Raw genomic sequence first — 23460 nt, forward strand, 5'->3', positions numbered from 1 at the left:
AGTGGGATGATGGGAGAAGAGTGTCGAATGTTCAATGACTGTGAACTGATCATCTGTATTTATTAGCGTAGCAACATGTATTCAACTGTCAGTCACTCTAGCAAGTAGGAAGAACACTGCCATAACAACCCGCCCCCAGACTCATACCATTGGCTGTTCTACACGGGCTTCATGTTAGTCACAGCACATAGAATCAAACCACACAGAAGATTCACATAGAACTAGAATACACCACAAAGAGTATTAATGTTTTGTATGATTTATTATGTTGAGGCTATTTATGTTGTATTTTGTAACTTTTATTTAACTAAAGGAAAAAAGCATAGTTTCCGGTCTGCAGTGATAGTGACCAGACAGAAATGTGTTGATACAGTAACACAGCTACACCTTTTATGTCTGAATTTTGCAGAATGCCAAGTAAAAAGAAATTAATCATTCCAACACACACTGATTGGAGTCTTCCTTCAAGTGTGTAACATTAGGATATGTATGCTGGTAGTAGAGTGGCACCACACACACATAGTGCCCGGGTCAACCCCGCGCAGGGCTGTAAACCCTTTACATCGACCCAGTTGTCACGGTCCTGGGAAGCTGTGCTGATCGAGGGATGGCTTTCCTGCTCGCGCTGGCCCAGTGAAGCAACCCGTGTCGCAAAGAGATGACCACCCACTGTACAAGCGCTGGAACCTAACGTATGTGCTTTGTCCTCACTCATAAGTCATGGCTATGTATGCTAATATGCTAACGTTCGCTCATACGTGCACTGTTGCTAATTGTCTGGCTAACCAGCTGGTGGCTATGAGCCCTAGACAAAATATACTTATTTATTTATTTATTTACCACAAAATATACTGAGCTGACGTTAATCATATTAAGTTAACTAAGCACTGGCTGGGGCACCGTGATTCTATTCTATTCTATTCTATTCATTACAGGAATACGGTGCCCTTTGCATATCTCGAGAACCGTATACGATCGGCTTCACACTTCACGGGTGTGTTGGGACTCGAGGAGGTGCAGTGTTGAACTTGGTGGCATCCAAATGGTACAAACAGAACACAGCTTTGCTGATGACATCACAATCCTATTATGACATCATTCACACTTTCAACATTAAACCAGTGAGCAATTAGTGATTGAGAAGCCCACTTGTGAGTGAGTTAGGCTACGTTCACACAGCAAACCTTAGTGCCCAATTCTGATTTTTTTCTCAGATCTGATTTTTTGTGTGCCTGTTCACACAGACTTTTTAAAAGTGGCCAATATCAGATTCCAGTGTGAACAGGCCACGGCTCTGAAGTGACCCTGCATGCTCAAAATAACAACGCCACACGCAGCATGCTGATGTTGTAGGTAAACCTGGAAGAAGACAGCAGTAAACATGGCGGTGTGACGGTGTTGTTTACGGTTTCATTTATAAGTTATTGTACAGTGGAAGTCAGCAAATATGGGAGCAGATGATAATGAGGAGGAGAAAGAGTCAAACTTTTAATGATGGCTTTCTGTGGAGCAATAGCTGCTACTCCTGGAGTGGAGTGCTGCTACTCCTGGAGTGGAGTGGAGTGGAGTGCTGCTACTTCTGGAGTGGAGTTTAAGGCTCTTAACTCTTTCGCTATGTTTTCATACACAGACCGGTTATGATACGACCCCCCTCAAGTTCTGCTTGCACAGAAGTGCAGGAGTGGAGTGCTGTGGGAGTGCAGGGGAGCCGTTATTGCAGAAATAGACTCATGATGTCAGGGATGATGTCATAAGTGATGTTACTCAAGCAATTGTGATGTCATCGATGGAGTATAAGTAGGTAATACATTTTTGGCTATTTGGGACCCATTTCTAGTCTACCTCGTTGAGGTTGGGGCGGGTGACTCGCCTGGCTGGTTTCTCATGGACCCTTTGCGTGGGAACCCGGGCACAATATCTCTCACAATACAAGCATATGTTATGTGACTGGTAGCACAACGTAATACTGAATGTGTCGATAATGTTTTTTTTTCTTTTCTTTTGTTTTCCTGTGTCTGAGCCTGTTTGTTTGCCTTGTTTGTGTGTTGTGCAGAAGAGATGTAGGGAAACAGTGGATGGATACATCCAGAAGGAGGTGGTAATGCAACATAAAAAGGATGCCAACTGCCATAGAATACCACAGATCTTCTTCTGTGGTCGATCTTCTTCTGTGGTCGGTGATGTCAGTTTTATGTTATCAGTGATGTCACTCGAGCAATTGTGATGTCATCTGTGTGACATCATCAGTGTCACAGTGTTTAAAGACCACATGAACCGGGTCTCAGAGAGGGTCGTGTGACGTATCAGACTGAAAACAGATATTGCCTGAGACCAAGCCTGGCGTGTTCTGGCACTACCCGAGTGCGATCCAGAGAGAACCAGGCAGCCAGCTGCTGCTTTCCGTGTGGACCGGTGCGGACACGCAGAGGCATAAGTGCTGCCTGCCGGCTTGGAGCATCGAGTCGCCACGGTAAAGAGCAGCGGTAAATACAATATTCCTGGAATGCGAGTTTAACGAGCCAGTTACATGTCCTTTGCATTCTACATCAAATGAAGACATTACCGTTTGCTTTATTTTGTATGTTACATACTTATTGGCCAAGTTATTAGTTTATGGGCTAGAAATTCTGCCAGGTTACATGCACTAGGCGGCCATTTGCCTGCAGACTTTTCTCCTCGAAATTAAGATTGATTGACAGCTGGCATGTCGTGATATGATTGGTTGAAATGTGATAGTACTAGCTGAGGTCACCATACTGTAGATTACCGTTATCAATGAAATCCTGAAAAATTAACTTTTGATGTGCAAAAACTGAAAAACTAAAGAAATGTGATTTTTGTGAATTTGTTTGAAAATGTTTGAGCTTGCTTGTAATCTCGGCAACATTGTAAATGACGACGGTCAAACCTCAATGGTCTTTCGAGAAATAAACGTTTCAAATCAAATCAAACATGTCATACATCACTGATGATGTCATACCCTCTGATAATGTTCATAGGCATTGTGACAGCATCAGTGATGTCATGAATCCTTCCCTGCAGAGGATATAAGTAGGACCGGTAGAGTTTGTGTAACTGCACTACTTATCTGAAAATAGAAAATGAGCCTGACTACCAGTCGCACAGTTCATAAGACAAATGAAGGCAGTAAAGGTTTTAGAGTGTATAATCCTGAGTTCACAGTGCCAGGAGAACTGGACCATGCCAGGTCCTACCTCAAGGCTCATGTGTCTGTGGACAAAGTGAGGAAAGTGCCAGTGTTCAGTAACCTGCTCCATCAGAAGGACACCACAGACAGATTGCCTGTCTTCATTGTTCATCGCTCACGAGGCCAAGTGGAACAACGCAAAGAGGCACTGCAGCAGCTGAGTGGAGTTATTCCGGATGTTCAGCTCCGGCACAGAATGGAGAGGTGCCGTGTGTCTGGAGCGGATCGCTGGAAGTACTTTAAACACCCGACTTCTCCCTTTGCCCTGCAACTTCCTCCAAATGAGATATTTGGTTTGCCAGAAGAAAAGGTGGAATGCGCACAGTGTGGCGGGCAGCAACAGTTCACCCCTTTCCAGCGCACTGTAGCGGTCCAGACAGACTACAGGGAGAGTGAAGTACAGACAGACCCTTATAGCCCTCCCTATGTGGTGCGCCCGGGCATGACTCCCTCAGAGCTCCTGACACTGGCAACATTGACCTGGGGTCGTGGTCTGCCTGCAGGCCTGGCAGAAGTGGAGATGATAGAGCGCTTGCGTGCCAAGCATGCTTGGGAGGCCACCCTGCCTCCTCTGGATGACCTGAGCCAGCTGGACAAGAGAAGACGTATGATGGAGGAGATGGAGACCAAAGAATGGGCCTTCAGAGAAGGGGAAATCCAGAAGTTGCAGGACGCCCGTCTTGCTGTGCTGAGGGACCTGCTGAGGCAGAGAGATGAGGCGCAGAAGCAGGCCACAAAGGATAATCTGGACCAGAACTATTCTAAGCACCTAAGAGAAAATGAGGCCAAGCTACACAAGATCCACAATGACCATGTCATCTCACTGAGGAAGCTGACAGCCAAGAGCAAAAATGTCGAGGGGAAGCTGGAACGACGTGACATTGTCAAAGACTATACAGACTACTCGTCTCAGACATATGCCCCTCTGACCCTCAGGGGTGTTGTCTCTGACGGGAACACACTCAACCTTGTTGTGAAAAGCCCCTACCTCAACACATACAAAGGCTTGCTAGAGCTGGAAGCAGGACTCCCAGCCTCAGCCTTTGAGCTGTGTGTGAAAGCACCCAAACCCAAAGTCAGCAAGGGTGTGGTCAAGCCCTCGGAGCGCAGAGATATGGAACTGATAGAGGCATACAAGGCCTTGAGGGAAGAGAAGGAGCGAGGGGTGCAGAAGAAGCCCTTGCGTTTCCTTATAAAGATTGAAAAGCCTGTTCCTCGGCCAGCCACACCCACGGTGGATGAGCCACCGGACGGAGATGAGGAGCGAGAGAGGGCCGTCATCTACTTGCAGAAACTGCTAAGGGGAAGAAGCATTCAGTACCAGATGTTTAAGGGCAAGGAGCAGCGTCTGGCACTCATCCAGGAGCTGAGAACGACCCATGCCTTGCAGAGGGAGGAGCAGGACCTACTGAGAGATGATGCGCAGCTCACACAGACCCTGAAAACCCAGCAAGAGCTGCATAGACACAAGACATCTCAAGAGGAGGCATATCAGGCTGGCATGGTAGGCGGAGAGCTGGTGGACCTGTTGGACACCATGTCTAAGGAGCTGGTTCGCCTGCAGGAAGAGCGAAGGATCCATGCCTTTACGTTGCTGGCTGAGAGAGAGCGTCGCCTACGAGAGGCTGAGGAGAGTGGAAGGAGGCAGGTGGAGCAGCGCATACGAAGAGAGCGCGACGAGATCTTCAGACAAGTGGTGCAGGTGCACCAGGACACTGTCGATTTGTATTTGGAGGACATCATCCTGGGCAATGTGGATCAGACAGCTGACCAGCAGGCAAGGGAGGAGATCCGCAGGATGGCGACCGAGGTAAACAACATTGCATATGACATGGAGGAAAGTCGGAACAATCTTCAATCACAAGAGATTGTTTCTGAGTTGGTGTACAGTTTCCTCATCCCGGAACTCAAGAAGATCAGTGTCAGGCAAAGAGTGCACCAGAGCCAGCGGAGGCACTTGCAGGCGGCCCAGCATATCATTCAGGGGGCAGCAAAGAGTTCTTCTGGGGCCCCTCCGGGTCCCCTCCTAGAGGAGATGCTCGGCCCAACGGAGCAGGAGCAGGAGCAGGGCAGAGTCCACACCACAGAGGAGCACCAAGACTTGACGGGACTTGAGCAAAGAGAAGCCTAAAGAAGTGTTGCAAAGTTTACTGAGATGCAGTTTCAAATTTGAAATTTGAGCATAACTCTTGGTTGCAATGAATTAATCTCTCCATCATAATGGATCTAAGTCAGACACATCAATAACTTTTTGGAGCCAGTTGGAGTGCAAAGAGGAAGCTGAGATACTAGCTGGAGTGGGGAGTTTCCTTGCTGGATAAGTGGCTGCTGAGGTCCAGGACAAAAGCTTGTGCATTGTCCTGAAGACCTGTTGAAAGCAGGCTGGACAGCATGAGCATCAGTGTCCTTGTTCCCCTAGGTGTCCTGGCGTGCATGGTGCTCACTGCTCGCCAGCAGCAGCACCGCTCTTCACAATCAATGTGGCCCTGCAACTAGCATAAATCAATTTTCTTATTTTTTCTCAAATTGTAGCTAAGAGGAATTTACATATATACTAGAAATCTCTACTAGAAAGATTAGCTATGTCTGTTTCATCCATTCTGTGTTAACTTTGCAAGCTAACATGAACCACCTTATTGTGTCTTTACGTATATAGGCATAGATTTAAGAGGGGATGCAGTGGATATTATGTCCGCTTCAATATTTAGAACATGCACATTTGTCCCCCATAACAACATGGAAGAAAACAAGACTAGGCGAAACTAGTATGCAAAACAGGATGTGTGTTACTGATGATGTCATTTTTCCTCAGGGTTGTGAGTCAGTCAGCTTCCTACCGCTCTCTCTCTATCCCCCCCCAAAAATTGTCACTCGAGTATTTTGGATATTTCCTCAGGGTTGTCAGTAAGACATAGCCAGATGTAGGCCGGCAAGGCAGATTCCGCACAATTACTCAAGTCAACTTACTCAAGTTGTCAGTGTCATCAGTGATTAGCTCAATGTTGACATTGTTCTTCTTCTAATGGCTTTCCGGCAGACTGGATGGATGCCTTGCGGCACATTGCTGAAGTTTGCGCAAATGCATCCATCACTATTTTGTCTCTCTCTGTTCCAGAAACGTCCACCTCATCCAGGAACCTCTTAGCAGCGAAGCACAATCTCAATCCTCTCCGTCTTCCCACTCAAACCAGCAGCACAGTTTACAACCACGGCAATGGAGGCCAGGAATTGCTTCTTGTCCATGCAGATCACGTTACTCTGACCAGTTCCCTCCTTTTTCTTCCCCGGTTCCTTATGTACTTCCACCCTTTCTCCGTTTCTTTCCTATCTCCACCTGATATCTTCTTCTTCTGTGGTGTTTTATGGCAGTTGGCATCCTTTATGTTGCTTTACCGCCTCCTGGATTTATCCATCCCGTTTCCCTACTGGATTCTACTGGATATCATCAGTGATTTGTGAACTCTTTAATTGTGATGTCAGTGAGCGATGTCATCAGTGATGTCACTCAAGCAATTGTGATGTCATCAGTGTCATAATCACTGATGGTGTCACAATGTCAACAGTGACATCAGTGCTGACATGACAATTCAGCCTATGCCATCATCAGTGAATTTCCAGCCTGCTTTAAACATTGCATAATGAAATAGCCATTTAAATTAAGGCTTTTATAACTTTTTGACAGAGTGAGTGGACCTTTCTTCTTTTTTGAGCTTTATAAGTACATTCAAAGCTAGACAAGAAATATATTAACAAGAGGCCAGAAACAAGAGTCCAGGGGAAAAACTAAAATAGATATGACAAAACTCAGAAAATCAGATGCGAGAGGAGCTGGAAAACTGATTTTTCACAAGTCATGACTTACTGAACCCCAAATTGCCCTCGATGTGCCAGCACCCTGCGTGATAGCTTGCAGCTATCGTGTGAATGTGCGTGAATGGGTGAATATAGGCATATATTATAAAGCACTTAAATGCAGTCCATTTAGCAGTTTTAAGGAAAACCACTGTGAGGTAAACGGGACAAATGTTTTACAGCTGAATTTGAATCACAAGAACCAAACTGGCCCTCATAACTTTGATCTAAATGAGTATAAAAAGTCTTTATCCCTGACAGAGAGGAGGGTGGAGCAACTACCGGGCAGCAGGTCATCTCCCAGCTCTTCATCTGCAAAGTCGTCGTCCTCCTGACGCTTCTTGTCGGCCGTCTTCGGTCGCTCTGTCTGAGGCCCCAGAGGATCCACATAGGATGCATCCAGGTCTTTCTGGATGATGGCCTCGTACGGCTCTTGGGAACCAGGAAGTGACTTCAGTTTGGAACTCAGCTGCTCCCCCTTAGCGTTGGCTCCCTGGCTGCTGTGCCCGCTGGCGCTGCTGGCACTGCTGGCACTGCCCTCTCTGCCTTCTTTATGACCTCTGGCACTGCCCCCCGAACTCACCCTCTCTTTATGACCTCTGGCACTGCCCCTCGACTTCACCCTCTGCTCTCTGATTTCCTTCATCTTCTCCACCTTCTTCAGCTTGGTGGCGTATTCTTGGACTTCCTTCAATCCCATGTCTGTAGACAGCCTCACCAGGAAGGACAGGCATTCTACATTTTCCGGGAATTTGCAGTGAATGTCTTTGTACGTTTCCATAGCTTTCTGGTAGTTTCCACTTCTCCTATAGGAGCTTGCCACCATGAGCTGCCACTTCACTTGGGTGGGTTGAATGAGTGTGGCTCTCTCAAAGTACTGAATAGCCTCGTCACACAACTGGCTGTTGACGTAATAAACTCCGAGCCACTCGATCACATCAATGTTGGAAGGGAAATACTTGAAGGACTCAAGGTAGTAATGGAAAGCCTGGGGCTTTTCTCCCTCGCTATCATGCAGCTCTCCCAGTTTGGCGAGGACCTGTGGGTCGGTGGGCATCACGCTGATGAGCTGCATTAGCCACTCGATGGCCTGCTGGGCATCCTCCAGCAGCTCGTAGAGGTTGGCCAGCTGGTACATGACTTGAGCGCTGTTCCTCAGAATGGCATGCAGCTTCAGGAAGCAGTCGAGAGCCTCCTCCAGACGATACAGTTTCTTATAGGTCAGACCCAGGTTGTAGAGTGCCTCTGTGCAGTCCACCTCGGTGCAGGAGTTGCTCTTCATTGCTTTTTTGTAAAACTCTGCAGCCTTCTCGTAGTCCCGCCTGACAAACACCGTGTTGCCCTTGTTGATGAGCGCTGCCGCGTTGTAGCGGTCAGCGGTAATGGCGAGGTCGGCGTAGCGGGCTGCCTGGTCATAGTCCTTCTTCAGGAAGTAGAGGAAGGAGAGGTTGGTGGCTGCAGTGCTCTTCACTCTGCTGTCCTTCTTCTCAAACGTCTTCAAAGTCTCCACAGCCTGGTTGCAGTCCCTCTGTCTGAGGTAGGTGATAGCTTTGTTGATCTCTAGTTCGTTGGCCAGCTCCACATACTGAGAACTCTTCACTATGTCCAGACACCAGTCGAATCCAGCGGCAAAGGAATTCTCAATGGCCGGAGCGATGAGCTTGGTTGAGGTCATGATGAACTTCTCAGCCAGGGATTTTCGCTCTCTCTCCATCTGGTACAGCCTGTCATTCTTAATGGCCTCGTTCTCCATGATTGTGTGAGTGTCATCATTGGATGGGATGTACTTGTCTTCCTTCCTGCCCAGAGGGACCCAGATGAGCTTCTCGTAGGCCTTCTTCATCCTCTCCCTGTCTCTGATGGCATAGTAGCACAGGATGAGGTTGAAGCCCGTCTTGATGTTGGGGCTCTCGCTCATGATGTGCTCGAAGGAGGTGATGGCATCCGAGTACTGGCACATGCGGACGTAAACCACGCCGATGTTCTGCATGATCTTGATCCTCAGCTCCTTGTGGCCGATCTGGCAGATCTTGTCCAGCGCCATTTGGTAGAACTTGATGGCTTTTGGGTAGTTGTTCTGTTTGAAGTAGATGTTGGCCATGTTGACACGAGTGAACTGAGCGTACTTGAACACTTTGTTCTTCACAATGATCTGGTAGTTGTTCAGGGCCTCTCGGTACATGCCATTATTCGCATACTGGTTGGCAAGGTTGAACAGAACAGAGTAGGTGAGGTCTAAATTGATGTGGTCGGCATTTCCCGACTGCAACCTCTGTCTCACCAGTCTCTCCTTCCTCCCTGCCTCTTTGGCTTTCTCAAGAGCCAGCTGTAAGTCTCCCAGGCTGTGAGCCAAGCAGCTCTCTTCTATCAGGTTGTTCACTTTCTTCTCTAGAATATTGATCTTCTCCTCAACAGTGTCTTCATTCTTGGCTTCCAGTGGAGGTGCACGGCCTATGGACTGGCCCAGAGGCTCAAATGTCGAGCCTCGGCTCACGGAGGATGTGTAACCTGCTGCTCTAACTGCAGACATTGGTCTGGCTGCTCCGTCCTGTACAGCTCCAGTCATGGGTCTGCCTAGTGAGGAGGCCATGGGGATCGTAGATCCAAAGGACATCCCTAAAGGACGACCTCCCGCTGGAATGCAAGGAAACTTGGCAGTCATTGGTGATCTTCTTTCATTACTTGTCCTGACTGCTTGCTGGAGGCCTGCATCATTGTCATGCTCCGCAGAGTCACATTTTGGATTATAGTCATTATACCCTGTTATGCACTTGTTATCTTCTTCTGCCAGATGCACATTTTGCATGTCTGACCAATTTTTCCCGGCTATGGAAAAAGGAGTAGCTTGTTAGCTACTGGTAAGTCCTACATATAGCCTACCTATATGATTTATGACATCGCTGATGATGTCACAATGTCTAAGGACGCTGTTTCTAGTTACAATACAAACACAACACCTGTGAAGGCACTTGATGTAGACATCCCAGTCTCAATAAACATAATTATGCAGCACCAATGCCTCATGCTCATCGTGTTGACAAATTTGACCAAAATGACTAACTAGACATTTTCTCTATATTTTAAATACACAATATCGTTACCGTTAGTTTTTGTTTTCATCTAGTCTAGTTTTAATTTTTATTTCAGTTAGGAAAAAGGTTTTGTTTTCCACACCTAGTTTTAGTTTTTAGTTTCGTTTGAGTTAACTACCTTCCCTGCTACAGTATTTCTATGATGAATTCACTCTGTGATTTATGACTTCATCACTGTCTGTGACATCATCGGTGATATATGACACCATAGTAGTAATCTGGCCTTGGCCCCTAGTGGCACGCCTTTAATAAAATCACAGCCCTTCACAATAAAAGTCCAACCCACACTTTACCACGCTCTCCACAATAAAAGTCACAACAACACACACACACACACACACACACACACACACACACACACACACACACACACACACACACACACACACACACAGATAGATAAATAGAGCAGTGAATTTATGGGCTTTTTAGTTCCTTGTTTTGCTCATATCGATCTGCACCAGACTTCCTCATCCAAGCATCATGTTGGTGAGATTTGCAGACAAATTAGAGAAACAAATCATCAGAAAGATGTGTTCCTCTGCTGATTCATGTTTATTTCTCAGACAAACACATTTTACAACCCGTTAGGATCCTGTTGCCATGGCAACCCGATGAAAGGAGACCAGGTCCACTTGAGCGGATTGTGATTGGTCCACTTGGCAGTGACATCACTACCTGGGCAGCAGGTCAGCAGCTCTCCATCTTGGCGATCAGAATGTCCATCCTGGTTGTTCTGTAAAGAGAAAAGGATCATGACCATGCGTGCATCTTCACCATTGTCTGTATAAAGAACATTTAGTACGTCTTTATTCCATTGTATATTGTATATTATAAAATGGCTCTCTCAAATCAAGCAATCTGATTGGTTCACAGCCATTGTATAATTCCAGTAACCGAGTTCAATAACCCATGGCCATGGGTTATTGGTTGCCATGGCAACTCTCTTACTAAAAGGCAGCGCTGCACTCGAGCCAAACAGCTTTCTCCTGATCTGCTGTATGGAGGGTCACTAGTCCTTACAACGAGTCATTATGGACGCATGATGGCGCAACTGTCTTACTAAAAGTACCTCAAAAACAAAATGGCGGAGACACCTTTCAGATCCTTGTGAATCGATCTTCGCTTATAACTTTACTAATACTTCGCAGAAAATGATGTTTTGTACAAGAATAGACGCGGGCTAATGTCTTAACCCCTCTCTCGCGCGCCCTCACTCTTAACCCCGCATCTCTAAATAAGACGTAACGTTACTTGGTACAGCTCTGGTGTCGGACTTTGCAAAAAGCTCTCAGGTTCGCAGCAAGCGCCAGGATTGGCCAATGTCGACTTCAGTCTCCAGAACGATCCAATCAAATCACCCGCACGTCTATCTTCTTGCTAGAGGTCCCGCCTTACAGTAGTGTTTCAACTGACTCTCAGAATACCATGCCAGTCGGACTTATAGTGTTATTATTATTATATTATTATACTTGGAACCCTTTTATAAAAGCAATATAGCACTCGAGCAGCGTGTGTTGTGGAATATATCCCCCTGCTCAGTTGTTATCCCACTCGGCCTGCGGCCTCGTGGGATAACAACTGATCAGGGGGATATATTCACCACAACACACTTGCTCTCGTGATATATTGCTTAATTATAAAACGGCTCTCTCAAATCAAGCAATCTGATTGGTTCACAGCCATTGTATAATTCCAGTAACCGAGTTCAATAACCCATGGCCATGGGTTATTGGTTGCCATGGCAACTCTCTTACTAAGAGAGTAATAATAAGGCTTACCTCAAATGACAACGTAGAAAAAAAAAATGGCGGAGACAGCTGTCAGATCCTTGTGAATCGATCTTCGCTTATAACTTTACTAATACTTTGCAGAAAATGATGTTTTGTACAAGAATAGATGCGGACTAATGTCTTCTTTGCAAAAGAAAGGCTGTTAACCCCGCATTTAACCCCGTAACGTTAGTTGGTGTCGGGCTTTGTAGAAAGCATTCAGCTTCTCAGCAAGCGCTGAGAATGCAGCGCTGCGCTCGAGCTGCCTGTCGGGGTTTCCAGAAAGCTTTCAGCTACTCAGCAAGCGCCAGGATTGGCCAATGTCAACTTCAGTCTCCAGAACGATCCAATCAAATCACCCGCATGTTCTTGCGGTCCCGCCTTACAGTAGTGTTTCAACTGACTCTATCAGAATGACATGCCAGTCGGAGTCGGACTTATAGTATTATTATTATTATTATATTATCATACTTGGAAACCGTTTTATAAAAGCAATATAGCACTCGAGCTGCGTGTGTTGTGGAATATATCCCCCTGCTCAGCAGTTATCCCACTCGGCCTGCGGCCTCGTGGGATAACAGCTGATCAGGGGGCTATATTTGGCACAACACACTGGCTCTCATGCTATATTGCTTAATTGTATTCCATTGCATATTCTTTGAATCCTTTAACTTTGTTTTTAAACGTGTCTTGCATGGGTGAGGGGTATCTGGGGTATGATGAGTGGCTTATTGGCTATAGCAGTGGTTCTCAAACCTTTTCACCCGAATGACCCCTAAACTTACACAAATTAGACCACGGACCCCCACTTCATAAGATTTCCTCCAAGGATCCTCCATCTGATAAGGTTTCTGCTTTTCCATGTTTTATTACAGAAAGTGTATGAAACCCATGACCACAACAGTCATACCTGCTGTCACTATGTTACTTATGGATGGAATTATAGTGAAAATAAATTATTCGCCTTTCTGCTGGGGACCCCCTGGAACCCCCTCAAGGGTCCCTGGGGGTCCCCAGACTCCACTTTGAGAACCACTGAGCTATAATAGGGATTGCATTGTGTGTCTTTGTAGGCCTATGTTACGTGTGTGTGTGTGTGTGTGTGTGTGTGTGTGTGTGGACCCCAGGAAGACTAGGGGATAAATAACAGCGATAATGTTACATGAGAGCGCAGCAGCTGTGTGTGCGTGTGTGTGTGCGTGTGCGTGCGCGCGCGCGTGTGTGTGTGTGTGTGTGTGCGCGCGTGCGTGCGTGCGCGCGCGTGTGTGTACTCACTGTCTCTGAACACACAGGGTGCACTCGTTGGCGTAGGTGTTCCCGTCGCTGCCGCACACAGGAGCCATGTTCAAAGGACACGCCATGATCTCCATGTCGGGACAAGATGGCTGCCAAGCACAAGAAAACACACACACACACACACACACACGGACACACACACACACACACACACACACACACACACACACACACACACACACACACACACACACACACACACAGAATGAACAGATTCAAGTGAACTTCCTTGGTGTTCTATTCAATTCTATTCTATTCTATACAGTCTACATATACAGCGTTCCCATGCTGGTACATTTTGTGTAGGCTATGCTTTCAATATTCATATTACGCTAATGTGTGCATTCATTAGTCCAAACGGACTTGAAATTTGCCCCAGGAAGTTATTTTGGGGTCTGTTACAAAAGTATACCTCATACCATGTTAGAGCCATTTCCTGTCTCCCTGCAGGAGAAATAGTTCCTAAAAACCTACTGGTACACAACACTGCAAAAACAACAACAACAACAACTTCCAGCCAATCTTTGACATATCCCAGGCTATGATAATCACCCCAAGAAAAATACACTTTGCATTTATGGGAAGGAAAATAATTATACTGTAACTTACTGTACAGATAGCTTTTTAGGTCAGTGTATTTAGCAATGTGACATTGCAGAAGAACTAAAAATGTCTCAAATTCAATGTTGCTGCAATCCATCACAAAAAAACCATTTATGGGATGGAAAGTAATTCACTTTTTGTGCCTAGCATTTAAGGGGTTAAAAATCTGAGTAGGACTAAAATGTTGCTCCCATGTTGAGAGGTGAGCCTACTAATAAAGAAATGATCAAATACGATGAAAACGCTAGCGGGGAAAGAGTTAATTATTATTATTTTAAAAACCTTGATTTATTTTTTATTTTATTTTTCAAATTCACAAACTTTCAAGGATTTCAAGTACCGGTGGGAACCCTGTATACAGAAAAGTGGCTTCGCTTTCTCTCTCTCAAAACCCATGCAACCACACACACACATGCGCGTGCATGTACACACACACACACACACACACACACACACACACACACACATACACACACACGAATAGACAAAACACATTTGTATGCACATGAAAGTAAAATGTTTCCATCAAGGATCTGTCACCTTCCTCAGTAGTCCAGAATTCCCCTCAGCATCTAGAAAACAAGCAGACCACATCTCAATTCATAAATGCTGAGGCAATATTGATACGTTCCAAGCTCCAGTTCAGTCCAAATCAAGAGATTTGTATCATGCAAAAACTGATTGTACACATGTGCCACATGAAAATAATACATAGGCCTACGTATACTATGTGCACGCCATTATATTCTATAATGAATCCTGGCATGAGAAAACATTTTAAAATATTAGTAGTATAAATATTTTCACATATTCTGTATACTACATACAAAAATATAGTCCATGACAAACACATGTATGTACATGCAGGTCTAGCATACATGAAAGTGCCCATTATAGTAATATGATATGCATCTCCTTCATAAATTGTAGATTTATCTACAATTTACAATATGGAACACGACACGTGTACTTTATGTATGTATGTATGTAGATTCTACATACATAAAGTACACGTGTCGTGTTCCATATTTGTCAGTACAGAACATATAGTTGTTAGAATGTATGCAAATACTTTTTTTCAGACGAGTATTTTCTGCAGCTGTTTATCAATAATAAAAAAAAGCCTTGTGGACTTTCACAAGACAAGAATTGATCTAGAATGTAAAATAAATAAATAAATAACTCATGGTAACTCAAATATTTGTTCTTTCTTTTTTCCTGTTACCTGCAGCCACAAAGAAGAGCAGGAGTCCCAGGAAAAGCACTTTACCAGTCATGATGTTGCTGGATAAACAGGCAAGAGTGAGCAGAAATGTCTGAACCTTTGTTTTTAGCAGAGTTGAGTGTGTGTGTGGGAACACAACAGGTGCCTGCTGACTCAGGCGACTGCCTGTAGACAAGCCCTCTGCCACATTACATACATGCAAACACAAACACACGGGCGTAACCACACATTCTTTAGGGGGGGTCGTGTGTCCCCCAAATACTGAGAAAATACCAATCTGCCCCCCCCCCCCCCATATCCTCTTTGAATGCTTGTGTCCGCGGCGGACATTAGGCTATACTGTCTTTCAGAGGCTGTATCAGGCCTATTTCACATTACACAGTATGTGAGCAGCCAGGGCATGAAGTCAATACAAGTTGTGACCGGCGCTGGGCAAAACAGAGTTTTGCTTTTGGTGTGAATGACAAGGCTAGCAAGCGTAAGGCTAGGTTCACACCAAAAGCATATCTCAGAAGCAACGCACTGTTTTGCTCCCCGCCTCACTCTGTTTTGCTGCGCTGCCCTGCCCTCGCTCACAACTTGCACTGACTTCATGCCTGGCTGCTCGCGGCTCTATGGTGTGATCAGTCTCCCCTGTTAACAAGGACGCCAAAATGAAACTGCCTCCAAGCTGCGTGGCCTCAGGGTAGGATAGGCGTCTGGTGCGTTTGGTCATAAGTAAAAACGTATGAGTCCTAATTGAGCATGGTGATGGCTATCATATAAGTTCCATCATCATTATGTTCTAAGCCCAAGACACTTTCAACATTTGAATAGACGCCGAACCAAAATACTTTTTATTACACATTTATGACTAGAAAGACTTGACACAGCGCTGAGCTGCATCTCAAATTAACCTTCAGTTCCCCAGCTTTCAGATGTGTTACCACTTCTATGTGGAATACTGTTGACCTGCTATCTCACCATAAAGACCCCCTGTCCCCCCCCCCTCCTAAAAAAGACACAAATTGGTGTCTGGTAGGGAGGGGTATATAGGGGGTATATAGGGGACTAATGCAATTTAGTAGAGCACATAGACAGTAAGTTGTAGTATCTAAAAAGGTAGTGCATGATTCATTGAAAAGATGCAGTTATAATGTATATTATGGTCAATGTCCTCAAACTATTTCTTAATGTGTGAATTATCATCTATTATCTATATAAATATAGAATTGTGGAAAATGCACTCCTCCTCCCCCCCCCCCACACACACACACACACACACACACACACACACACACACACACACACACACATCTATATACCACTGTTATGCCCTGCACACAAACACACCATTTTAACATGGAAGGAGCCAATACCAATTTATATTTTGAAAATGTATCAATGTATTTATTCATGTAAATAAGTAACTGTACACAACAAGTAACAGACTCAAACAGCCGTTATTTAATACTTCAAAATGTAAACAAATAATATTGAGCACGAGAAGAGGAAATCGCCATGATACTGTACTCCTCTCTCATATATCACATCTGTTCTATTCACTGCTGTTTAACTCACTTAATGTCTCTTAATTGCCACTCTCGTTATGCTTCCATTCTCTATTTCACGTTTCAAACAAATGCCGTATCACATGTGTAATGCAGTTGTGTCTGTGTTCCAGTGGCGGCTTTATGTTTGAATATTCTCATGATGTTGGATCTGCCATAAGCAGCCCCCTCGACATCGTTCAGACCAATGGCTGCTATGTGTTTAAAGTGCTCAGGCAGTAGGTTTATACATGGCAGGGGGTGGCGGGGTGGATTGGACCCTCGGTGTTGGTCGTAGAGGAAGCCAGGATTGATGATCATTTATTAGAGCCCAGAAATAACGAGGAACCCCTTCAGGATTGCTGGACTATGTGGTCCCTTACTTGTGTTTTTGTCTGACTTACCGACTAGCTCTGGAAATATTGATTTTGGGCCCTAAAAGCAGAGAGGGAGGGGGTGATTTTGTGTAATACATCCCAAACTCAAAATGTGAGTTACCGTTATGGTAGAAAAGGGGTTGACTTTGTCGCGGAGGACAACTTTCAGAAAGACGTTGGACGTTTGGCAACTGCCCGGCAACATACAAAGACGTGAGGAATTGCTGATGGAACGTGAATGAGAGAGCGCAGGGTTGTACACACACACACACACACTGAATGCGCTGTCTCTTTGTTTCTAGTTGCTGGGAAACGGGGGAGGAGGAGCTCCGTCGGGGGAGGAGGAGCTCCGTCGGGGGAGGAGGAGCTCTGTCGGTGAGGTTACAAAATAAACAGTTGAGATACAAGCATGACTTGGACAAAGCGGTTGCCTCCCCCTCGCCGCCTTATGCTGGTTGATCAGAGGTGCTCGGCTCCGTTTGGCACAGGTACTGTTTTGACAATATCACAAACGTGTTGGCCTACATAACATCCACATGTGTGCTGGCGGCCATTACGCCATATATATATATAAAAGCATGTGTTAATGGAACAGGTACTGTCCTAGGATTTAGACGTCCACATCTACGAGTAAGAAGCCCAGCCAATCCAACAACAGAGTGGGACATTTCAGTCCCATCTGACCAATCATGCTTTGGCACACACAGACGTATTGACGATTGTCCCGGTGTGCGGCCCGGTGGAAAGCATGCAATATATATTTCCCAGATACTCCCAAAGAGCAGCCCAACACATCTAGCAATCCTTTAGGCTTTGGGTGGTGAGGTCACAGCTGCCGACTGCAATGGCCGGCGCGTGGCGGCCATCTTGTGTCCATCCTCTTCCTCCATATGTCCATCCTCGGCGAGTCAAAGCAGCCCATTTGCTCGTATAGACATCAAGCAAACCACATTCCATTATTCTTTTTTTTTTACAATGAAGGACACGTTTTAAAAAGCAGTCAAGTTCCTTTTTGTGCTTTTGTCCATCACACGTTGTTGTCCGTCCCGTACATTCCTTGGTAGCCTACATACACGTTGTTGTCCGTCCCGTACATTCCTTGGTAGCCTACATACATTGTTGTTTTTGATTTCTCTCTCACTCTCCACTACTGCTGGACAACGTCACGGTCGGACATCGACAACAACAACGGAACAAGAAAAAAGAAGATTGTTTTGTTATCCGTCTTAATCACTATCAAAACAAATACGAAACAGATGCATTTTTATAAAAAAATAAAATAAGCTTAACGGATCAAATCAACTGATTGGCTATTTCAGGGTGAAATCAATTGGATTGTAGATGCCTTCATCCACCAATTTCACTATAAACTGCGCTTGGTAACGAAGAGAGATTGAGAGGTTTGACCCTGAATTTAAAAAAAAGCTGTCCGTCCATCCCGTTGCAGTTGGCAGTGAATGATGGGAACTTTTTTTTTTTTTTTTTTTTTTTTTTACATTGTCATCTCAAGGTACAGAGTAGCATATACACAGTCCCACCGACTGACTACTGGTTACTATTTTAACTGGTGAGCATCCAAACCAGAGATGCTTCTGGTTGACCTCGTCCAGTGAGTGAGTAGCGCCACGAAGGCCTACGACACTTCACACCTCAATACCACGTCTCTTCAAGTCTGTGCCCGCGTCCGTCTGGTGAAGGAGAAGCACCAGTCTCCAACCCTCACACAAACACCTACTCCTCTTAAATAAGATTTGCATTGATTTGCATTGAGTTTTCATTTGTTTCAGTGTCTGAACCCCTGCAGTCCCCGCCTCCTCTCTTTCTCTCTCTTCTCCAAGAGGCTGTGAGCTTATTCGCAGGTCCACTGAGAAATGATAAGAATAAAAAAGACACACACACACAAAAAAAACAGGAACATTGTCCGCCTCTCCCTGGGTTTAGTGGTGGTTATGTTTTTTGGGGTGGGGTGGAAGGGCTCCCCCTGGTGGCTGCAGTGGAATCAGACGCAGCTCTCCCTGGCCTTGCCGTCCATGAGGAAGGAGTTGAGGTGGGAAACGTCCACCACCACAGCGTCCCGCTTGTGCAGGTGGAGGTCTTTCAGGTGGTCCTCGTCACTTTGGTCCTTGGCGAAATTAACAAACACCTGAGAGGAAAGGAGACAGAAATGATGCTTCAATTAGTTTTCTTTTGTTTTTCTCCCATCTTCTCCCCAATTGCACTTGGCCAATTCCCACTGCTGCCCCCGGTGGTTGCTCCACCCCCTGCCCCCCCTCTGCCAATCTGGGGGGAGCCGTAGACATGCTTCATCTGATACATGCGCAGTCACCAGGTGTGACAGCGAGGAGTTTCGCCAGCAGGACGTAGCGCGTGGGTTGAATCACGGTATTCCCCCCAGTTCCTCTCCCCGCCCCGACCGACTAGAGCAGGCAGTAGTGCAGCACCCAGGACTCACGACCCACCGGCTTCCCACCCACCAACTGTGTCTGTTGTGCCAATTGTGTCTGTAGGAACATCTGACCACGTCGGAAGTACCACCGCCGGGAATCGAACCCGCGTCTCCGGTGGTAGGCGAGTGCTTTGACCTCTACCCCTGCTTCAATGAAACAATGCCATGTAGTTCTGTACGGGGGAGCAGTGGGTGTGTCATCATGCTTACTTGGTCTAGAGTGGTCTGGGAGACAGAGTAGTCCTCTATGCTGAGCGCCTCCTTGTTCTTGGAGAGCAGCGAGAAGATGCGTGCGAGGGAGGTTTGGGAGGAGGGGAGCTGGTACTGCAGCATGTTGCGGTGCTTCTCCTTCAGCGTGCTCCCCGGCAGCTCCCGCTCGATGAACTCCGTCACGGGCCGGAGGTCCGTGTCGGGACCCGCCACCCGCAGGATGATGGTGTAGCCGTCACCGAACCTGGAGAGAAGACACAGACAAGCACATGTTCACTTTAGTGCACTCTTTTGTCCTTGGATTTTCTGCAGGCGATGTAGTTTGAATTTCTCATCTCGTCAATTTCTCATGCTAACTCTTTAAGAGATTTAATTTAAGAGACAACGCTTCCCCGCCATTGATGTAATATCACGTCAATCCGTGTTTTCACCGGCATGCGATAGATCTTGGCGCTCTTCGCCACCTTATGAAGTGCTACTTCATCACTCCTAAAGTTGCCCAAAAGCGACAAAACCAGCCAGCGGAGAAAAACAAACATCTCCCTTCAGGAGGAAGCTCCATAAAACACATCCGCCCCCCCAACACCCTCAAATTCACAAACGTTCAAGGATTTGAAGGACGCGTGGGAACCCTGGAACCCACCTGTTCTTGAGGTGCTGCACGCTGCCCAGACAGCGGAACCTGCCGTTGACCATGATGGCCATCCTGGTGCAAAGCGCCTCGCACTCCTCCATGCTGAGGACACAATACACAGTATTTAGCTGAGTCATGTATGTCAGGTTAAAGACACAATACACAGCATTAGCTGAGTCATGTCAAGACACAAAGTAACAGCCGTCTAGCATGACTCCTGCTACTATAGAAATGAGGGATGCACCACGATATAAAGGCTTTAAAATAAATGATCTGCATCGACCCGAAACGAACATTCCTGCCGATATGACAGGATTGTCTCAGGCAGAGCATCGTCCTCATCAAAGCCTGATTAAGTAGAATGCATCTTACAGTTTTGTGCGAAAGAAAATGTTACAAAAATGAAAAAATATGCCACGTTTTACATAACCTACATTGAAGTAGTTTTCTTATGTTGCCCAGTGAATGTGTGCATTTTGAAAAGCATTGTATTTATGTCAGCATCTGCCAGTTTCCCATCACAATAAGAGTAGGCATAATAATAATAATGTGTTAATTCCATTACAGGAGAGATTTGACGTGTCTCTGAACTTAGCTGGGGGGACAGTGCGCATACAGTGCATGTATCACATCGTCAATCAGTTGGAAAATATCAGCATATCGATCGGATATCGGCAAAACAAATCCAATATGGTGCATCCCTAATTGAAATGTGGTTCCAGTCTAACCTGTGAGAGGTCAGGACCACAGATCGTCCCTCTTTGATGATGCTTAGGATTGCGTTCCAGAGGGCCCGGCGGGCCTTAGGGTCCATGCCTGTTGTGGGTTCATCCTGTCAACAGAAAACAACAAATATGACTCAACTGCTGCTAGAGAACAATGCAGAGTTCAGAGTCATGCTGTCATGCTTTGTGCGAGTGTGTGTTCTACTCACCAGAAAGACGACAGGTGGTCCTCCTATCAGAGCCATAGCAGTGGACAGTTTCCTCATGTTTCCTCCGCTGTAGCTGCCCGCAGCCTTGTCCACATACTTCACCAGCCCCAGCTTACGGATGCCCCACTCTGCCACCTAGTGGACAGCACAGGAATGGTTAAGACTATAACAGTGGCAGACCTAAATTCTTGTGAAGTCTGTGCAAGTGTGTGTCTAGGCTAGTCTCTTAAAATAGGCGCGTGTTTGCAAATGCTTCTGTCTACCCGTCTGTACTTCACAGAGGAGGAAGGTGGTCAAAATGGATGCTAGGCGGGACAATTCGCTAATTTCTCCAATCACTTCCGTCGGTTTTGTTTACATGTGTCGTGATTGGTCGAATACTACCAAACTTCTTGGGAAGATGACAACTTCTACTTTCCAATTTTTAATGTGCTGAAGTACAGACTGTCTCTGGAGGTTGTGGAAGATAGACTGGCTTGACAGACTACCGTGTGTGTATCCTCACCTCACAGACTTCCTTTTCAGGCACTCCTCTCAGGATGGCGTAAAACTCCAGGTGCTCCCTGCCAGTCAGCAGGTCGTTGATGGCGTCAAACTGGGGACAGTAGCCCATGTTCTGATGCACCTCATCGATCTCTGTAGTAACACTGGAGAGAGAAATATACACATTAAATATGTGTGTGTGTGTGTGTGTGTGTGTATATATATATATATATAACTGAAAAGGAGATAAATCCCACTACAAATGCAATTTATTTCAAGGTTTTTCTTAAAGTGTCATTATGTAGTGTGGTGATCTGTTTTAAATCGTTTGAACTAAATACATTTTTCAGATCAACTTGACCTTCATGGGGTTCTACTACATTTTAAGGCGAGATATTAATGATATGTTTTTTTGATCTGTTTCACCTCTTGCCAGCCAGGTAGGCCTCTCCACTGGTGACCACAGAGTCTCCTGTCAGCATCTTAAAGGTGCTGGTTTTCCCTGCTCCGTTCACTCCCAGCAAACCAAAGCACTGCAGACAGAGAAAGAGCATGTGAGAGTCGGTGAGTGTTGGTGATGAACTGTTCAACACGGTCATCAGGACATATCCTAACTGATATTGAGCTCTAATGTGAACAAACATTAAACATAAAACATAAAATAAACATTAAATGTATATGTTAGACTCTTATTCTTTTATTTCCTTGTGTCAACCATTTTATGTGAAGCACTTTGGATTGGCTCTGTGTATGAAATGTGCTATACAAATAAACTTGACTTGACTTGACCAATGAAGAAGTGCTTCCACTCAAGGTAAAGTCGAGTGGTAAAGTTGCCAATTTCTTTTTACATCGGGCCATGTTGGGAGCACTGAATTTATATTTTAGACATTTAGACCTAAGAGCAAATTTTAACCATTTTCAACATTACGAGCAACAATGACATGTTTTTGCCAGAGTAAGAGCCACAGGGGCCAGACAGCTGATCAAAAAGGAAATATGAGTGCAAAACTTAAAGGGACAGGGTAGAATGAAAATTCACTGTTTCTATGTAGAAAGTCGAGGATGTCTCACCTCTCCACGGGGGATGCCCACACACAGCCGGTCCACGGCCGGCTTCTGTTTGCGCTTGTAGACCTTGGTGAGCTGCCGGAGCTCCAGGATGTCCGAGTGTCCTGCTCCACTCAGGATCCTCTGTCGCTCTCGGGCCACGTCCTCGTCCTCCTCTCCGATGGGCTTCAGATGGCTGCTGGATGACCTGGAAACCACATGGGACAGAGCACAGCTCAGTCTCAAGGCACGTGACAGGCTTCAGACACATAAATATAGGTCAGTGATGTTGCACATGTTGAAAAGCATTGTATTTACAGCATGTCTGTATCTGCCATCATGATAAGAGAGGCATAATAATGTGTTCATTCCACTACAGGAGCGACTTGATGTTCTGTGAAATTAGGTGTTGGGAAAGTGTGCATGTATTGGTATCTACAATTGGTGAAAAGAGTTGGGAAAATACCGGCATATTGGATATCATCAAAAAATTCCAATATTGTGCATCCCTATTTGAGAGTTCCAGAAGAACCCTAGGTTCAGAAAGCACGTCCTACCCACCTGGCCTTGATGCAGAAGCGGTATTGGATGAGGACGGTGATGCAGAAGAAGACCACGCCCTCTACGGCCATAGCGAACAGGTTCTTCCCCACCATGTCCCAGGCCAGAGGGGAACGGAACCGGTTCTCTCCTACAGAACCACGGCCAGAACACACATTTAGAAAAGCACGTGGAATATTTTAGAAGCA

General features: G+C 45.8%; 2 protein-coding genes and 2 pseudogenes across 5 annotated transcripts in view; 1 reads left to right on the plus strand and 3 right to left on the minus strand.

Annotated features, from left to right (window-relative positions):
• The first annotated feature begins 3101 nt into the window (after positions 1-3101).
• Positions 3102-5339, plus strand: LOC310793990 (cilia- and flagella-associated protein 91 pseudogene; annotated as a pseudogene). The gene has a single exon. The product of its transcript is annotated as a cilia- and flagella-associated protein 91 pseudogene (transcript).
• Positions 5340-5496: 157 nt separating this feature from the next.
• LOC310793991 (intraflagellar transport protein 88 homolog pseudogene) lies at positions 5497-9866 on the minus strand (annotated as a pseudogene). The gene is made up of 2 exons: positions 7343-9866; positions 5497-5576 (listed from the first exon to the last, which is right to left on the minus strand). The product of its transcript is annotated as an intraflagellar transport protein 88 homolog pseudogene (transcript).
• A 976-nt stretch (positions 9867-10842) lies between these two features.
• spink4 (serine peptidase inhibitor, Kazal type 4) lies at positions 10843-15100 on the minus strand (the record flags this gene model as incomplete). Its single annotated transcript, XM_083655870.1, has 4 exons — positions 10843-10888; positions 13200-13309; positions 14364-14395; positions 15049-15100. 4 exons carry the CDS (start codon positions 15098-15100, stop codon positions 10843-10845), a joined length of 240 nt encoding a protein of 79 aa, XP_083511996.1.
• Positions 15101-17853: 2753 nt separating this feature from the next.
• LOC310793661 (phospholipid-transporting ATPase ABCA1-like) overlaps positions 17854-23460 on the minus strand; it is a 76203-nt gene continuing 70596 nt past the window's right edge. For both annotated transcript variants that reach the window (XM_083655509.1, XM_083655508.1), the window contains exons 41-49: positions 23273-23402; positions 22736-22919; positions 22088-22194; positions 21684-21825; positions 21179-21313; positions 20973-21076; positions 20254-20346; positions 19611-19854; positions 17854-19097 (exon numbers count right to left, since the gene is read on the minus strand). In XM_083655509.1, the coding sequence (XP_083511635.1) occupies positions 18954-19097; positions 19611-19854; positions 20254-20346; positions 20973-21076; positions 21179-21313; positions 21684-21825; positions 22088-22194; positions 22736-22919; positions 23273-23402 (1283 nt within the window). In that variant the 3' untranslated portion in view covers positions 17854-18953. The remainder of the gene's footprint in view (positions 19098-19610; positions 19855-20253; positions 20347-20972; positions 21077-21178; positions 21314-21683; positions 21826-22087; positions 22195-22735; positions 22920-23272; positions 23403-23460) is intronic.

This window comes from Poromitra crassiceps, assembly GCF_964638095.1.
Source record: "Poromitra crassiceps genome assembly, chromosome: 19".
Lineage (NCBI taxonomy): Eukaryota > Metazoa > Chordata > Actinopteri > Beryciformes > Melamphaidae > Poromitra > Poromitra crassiceps.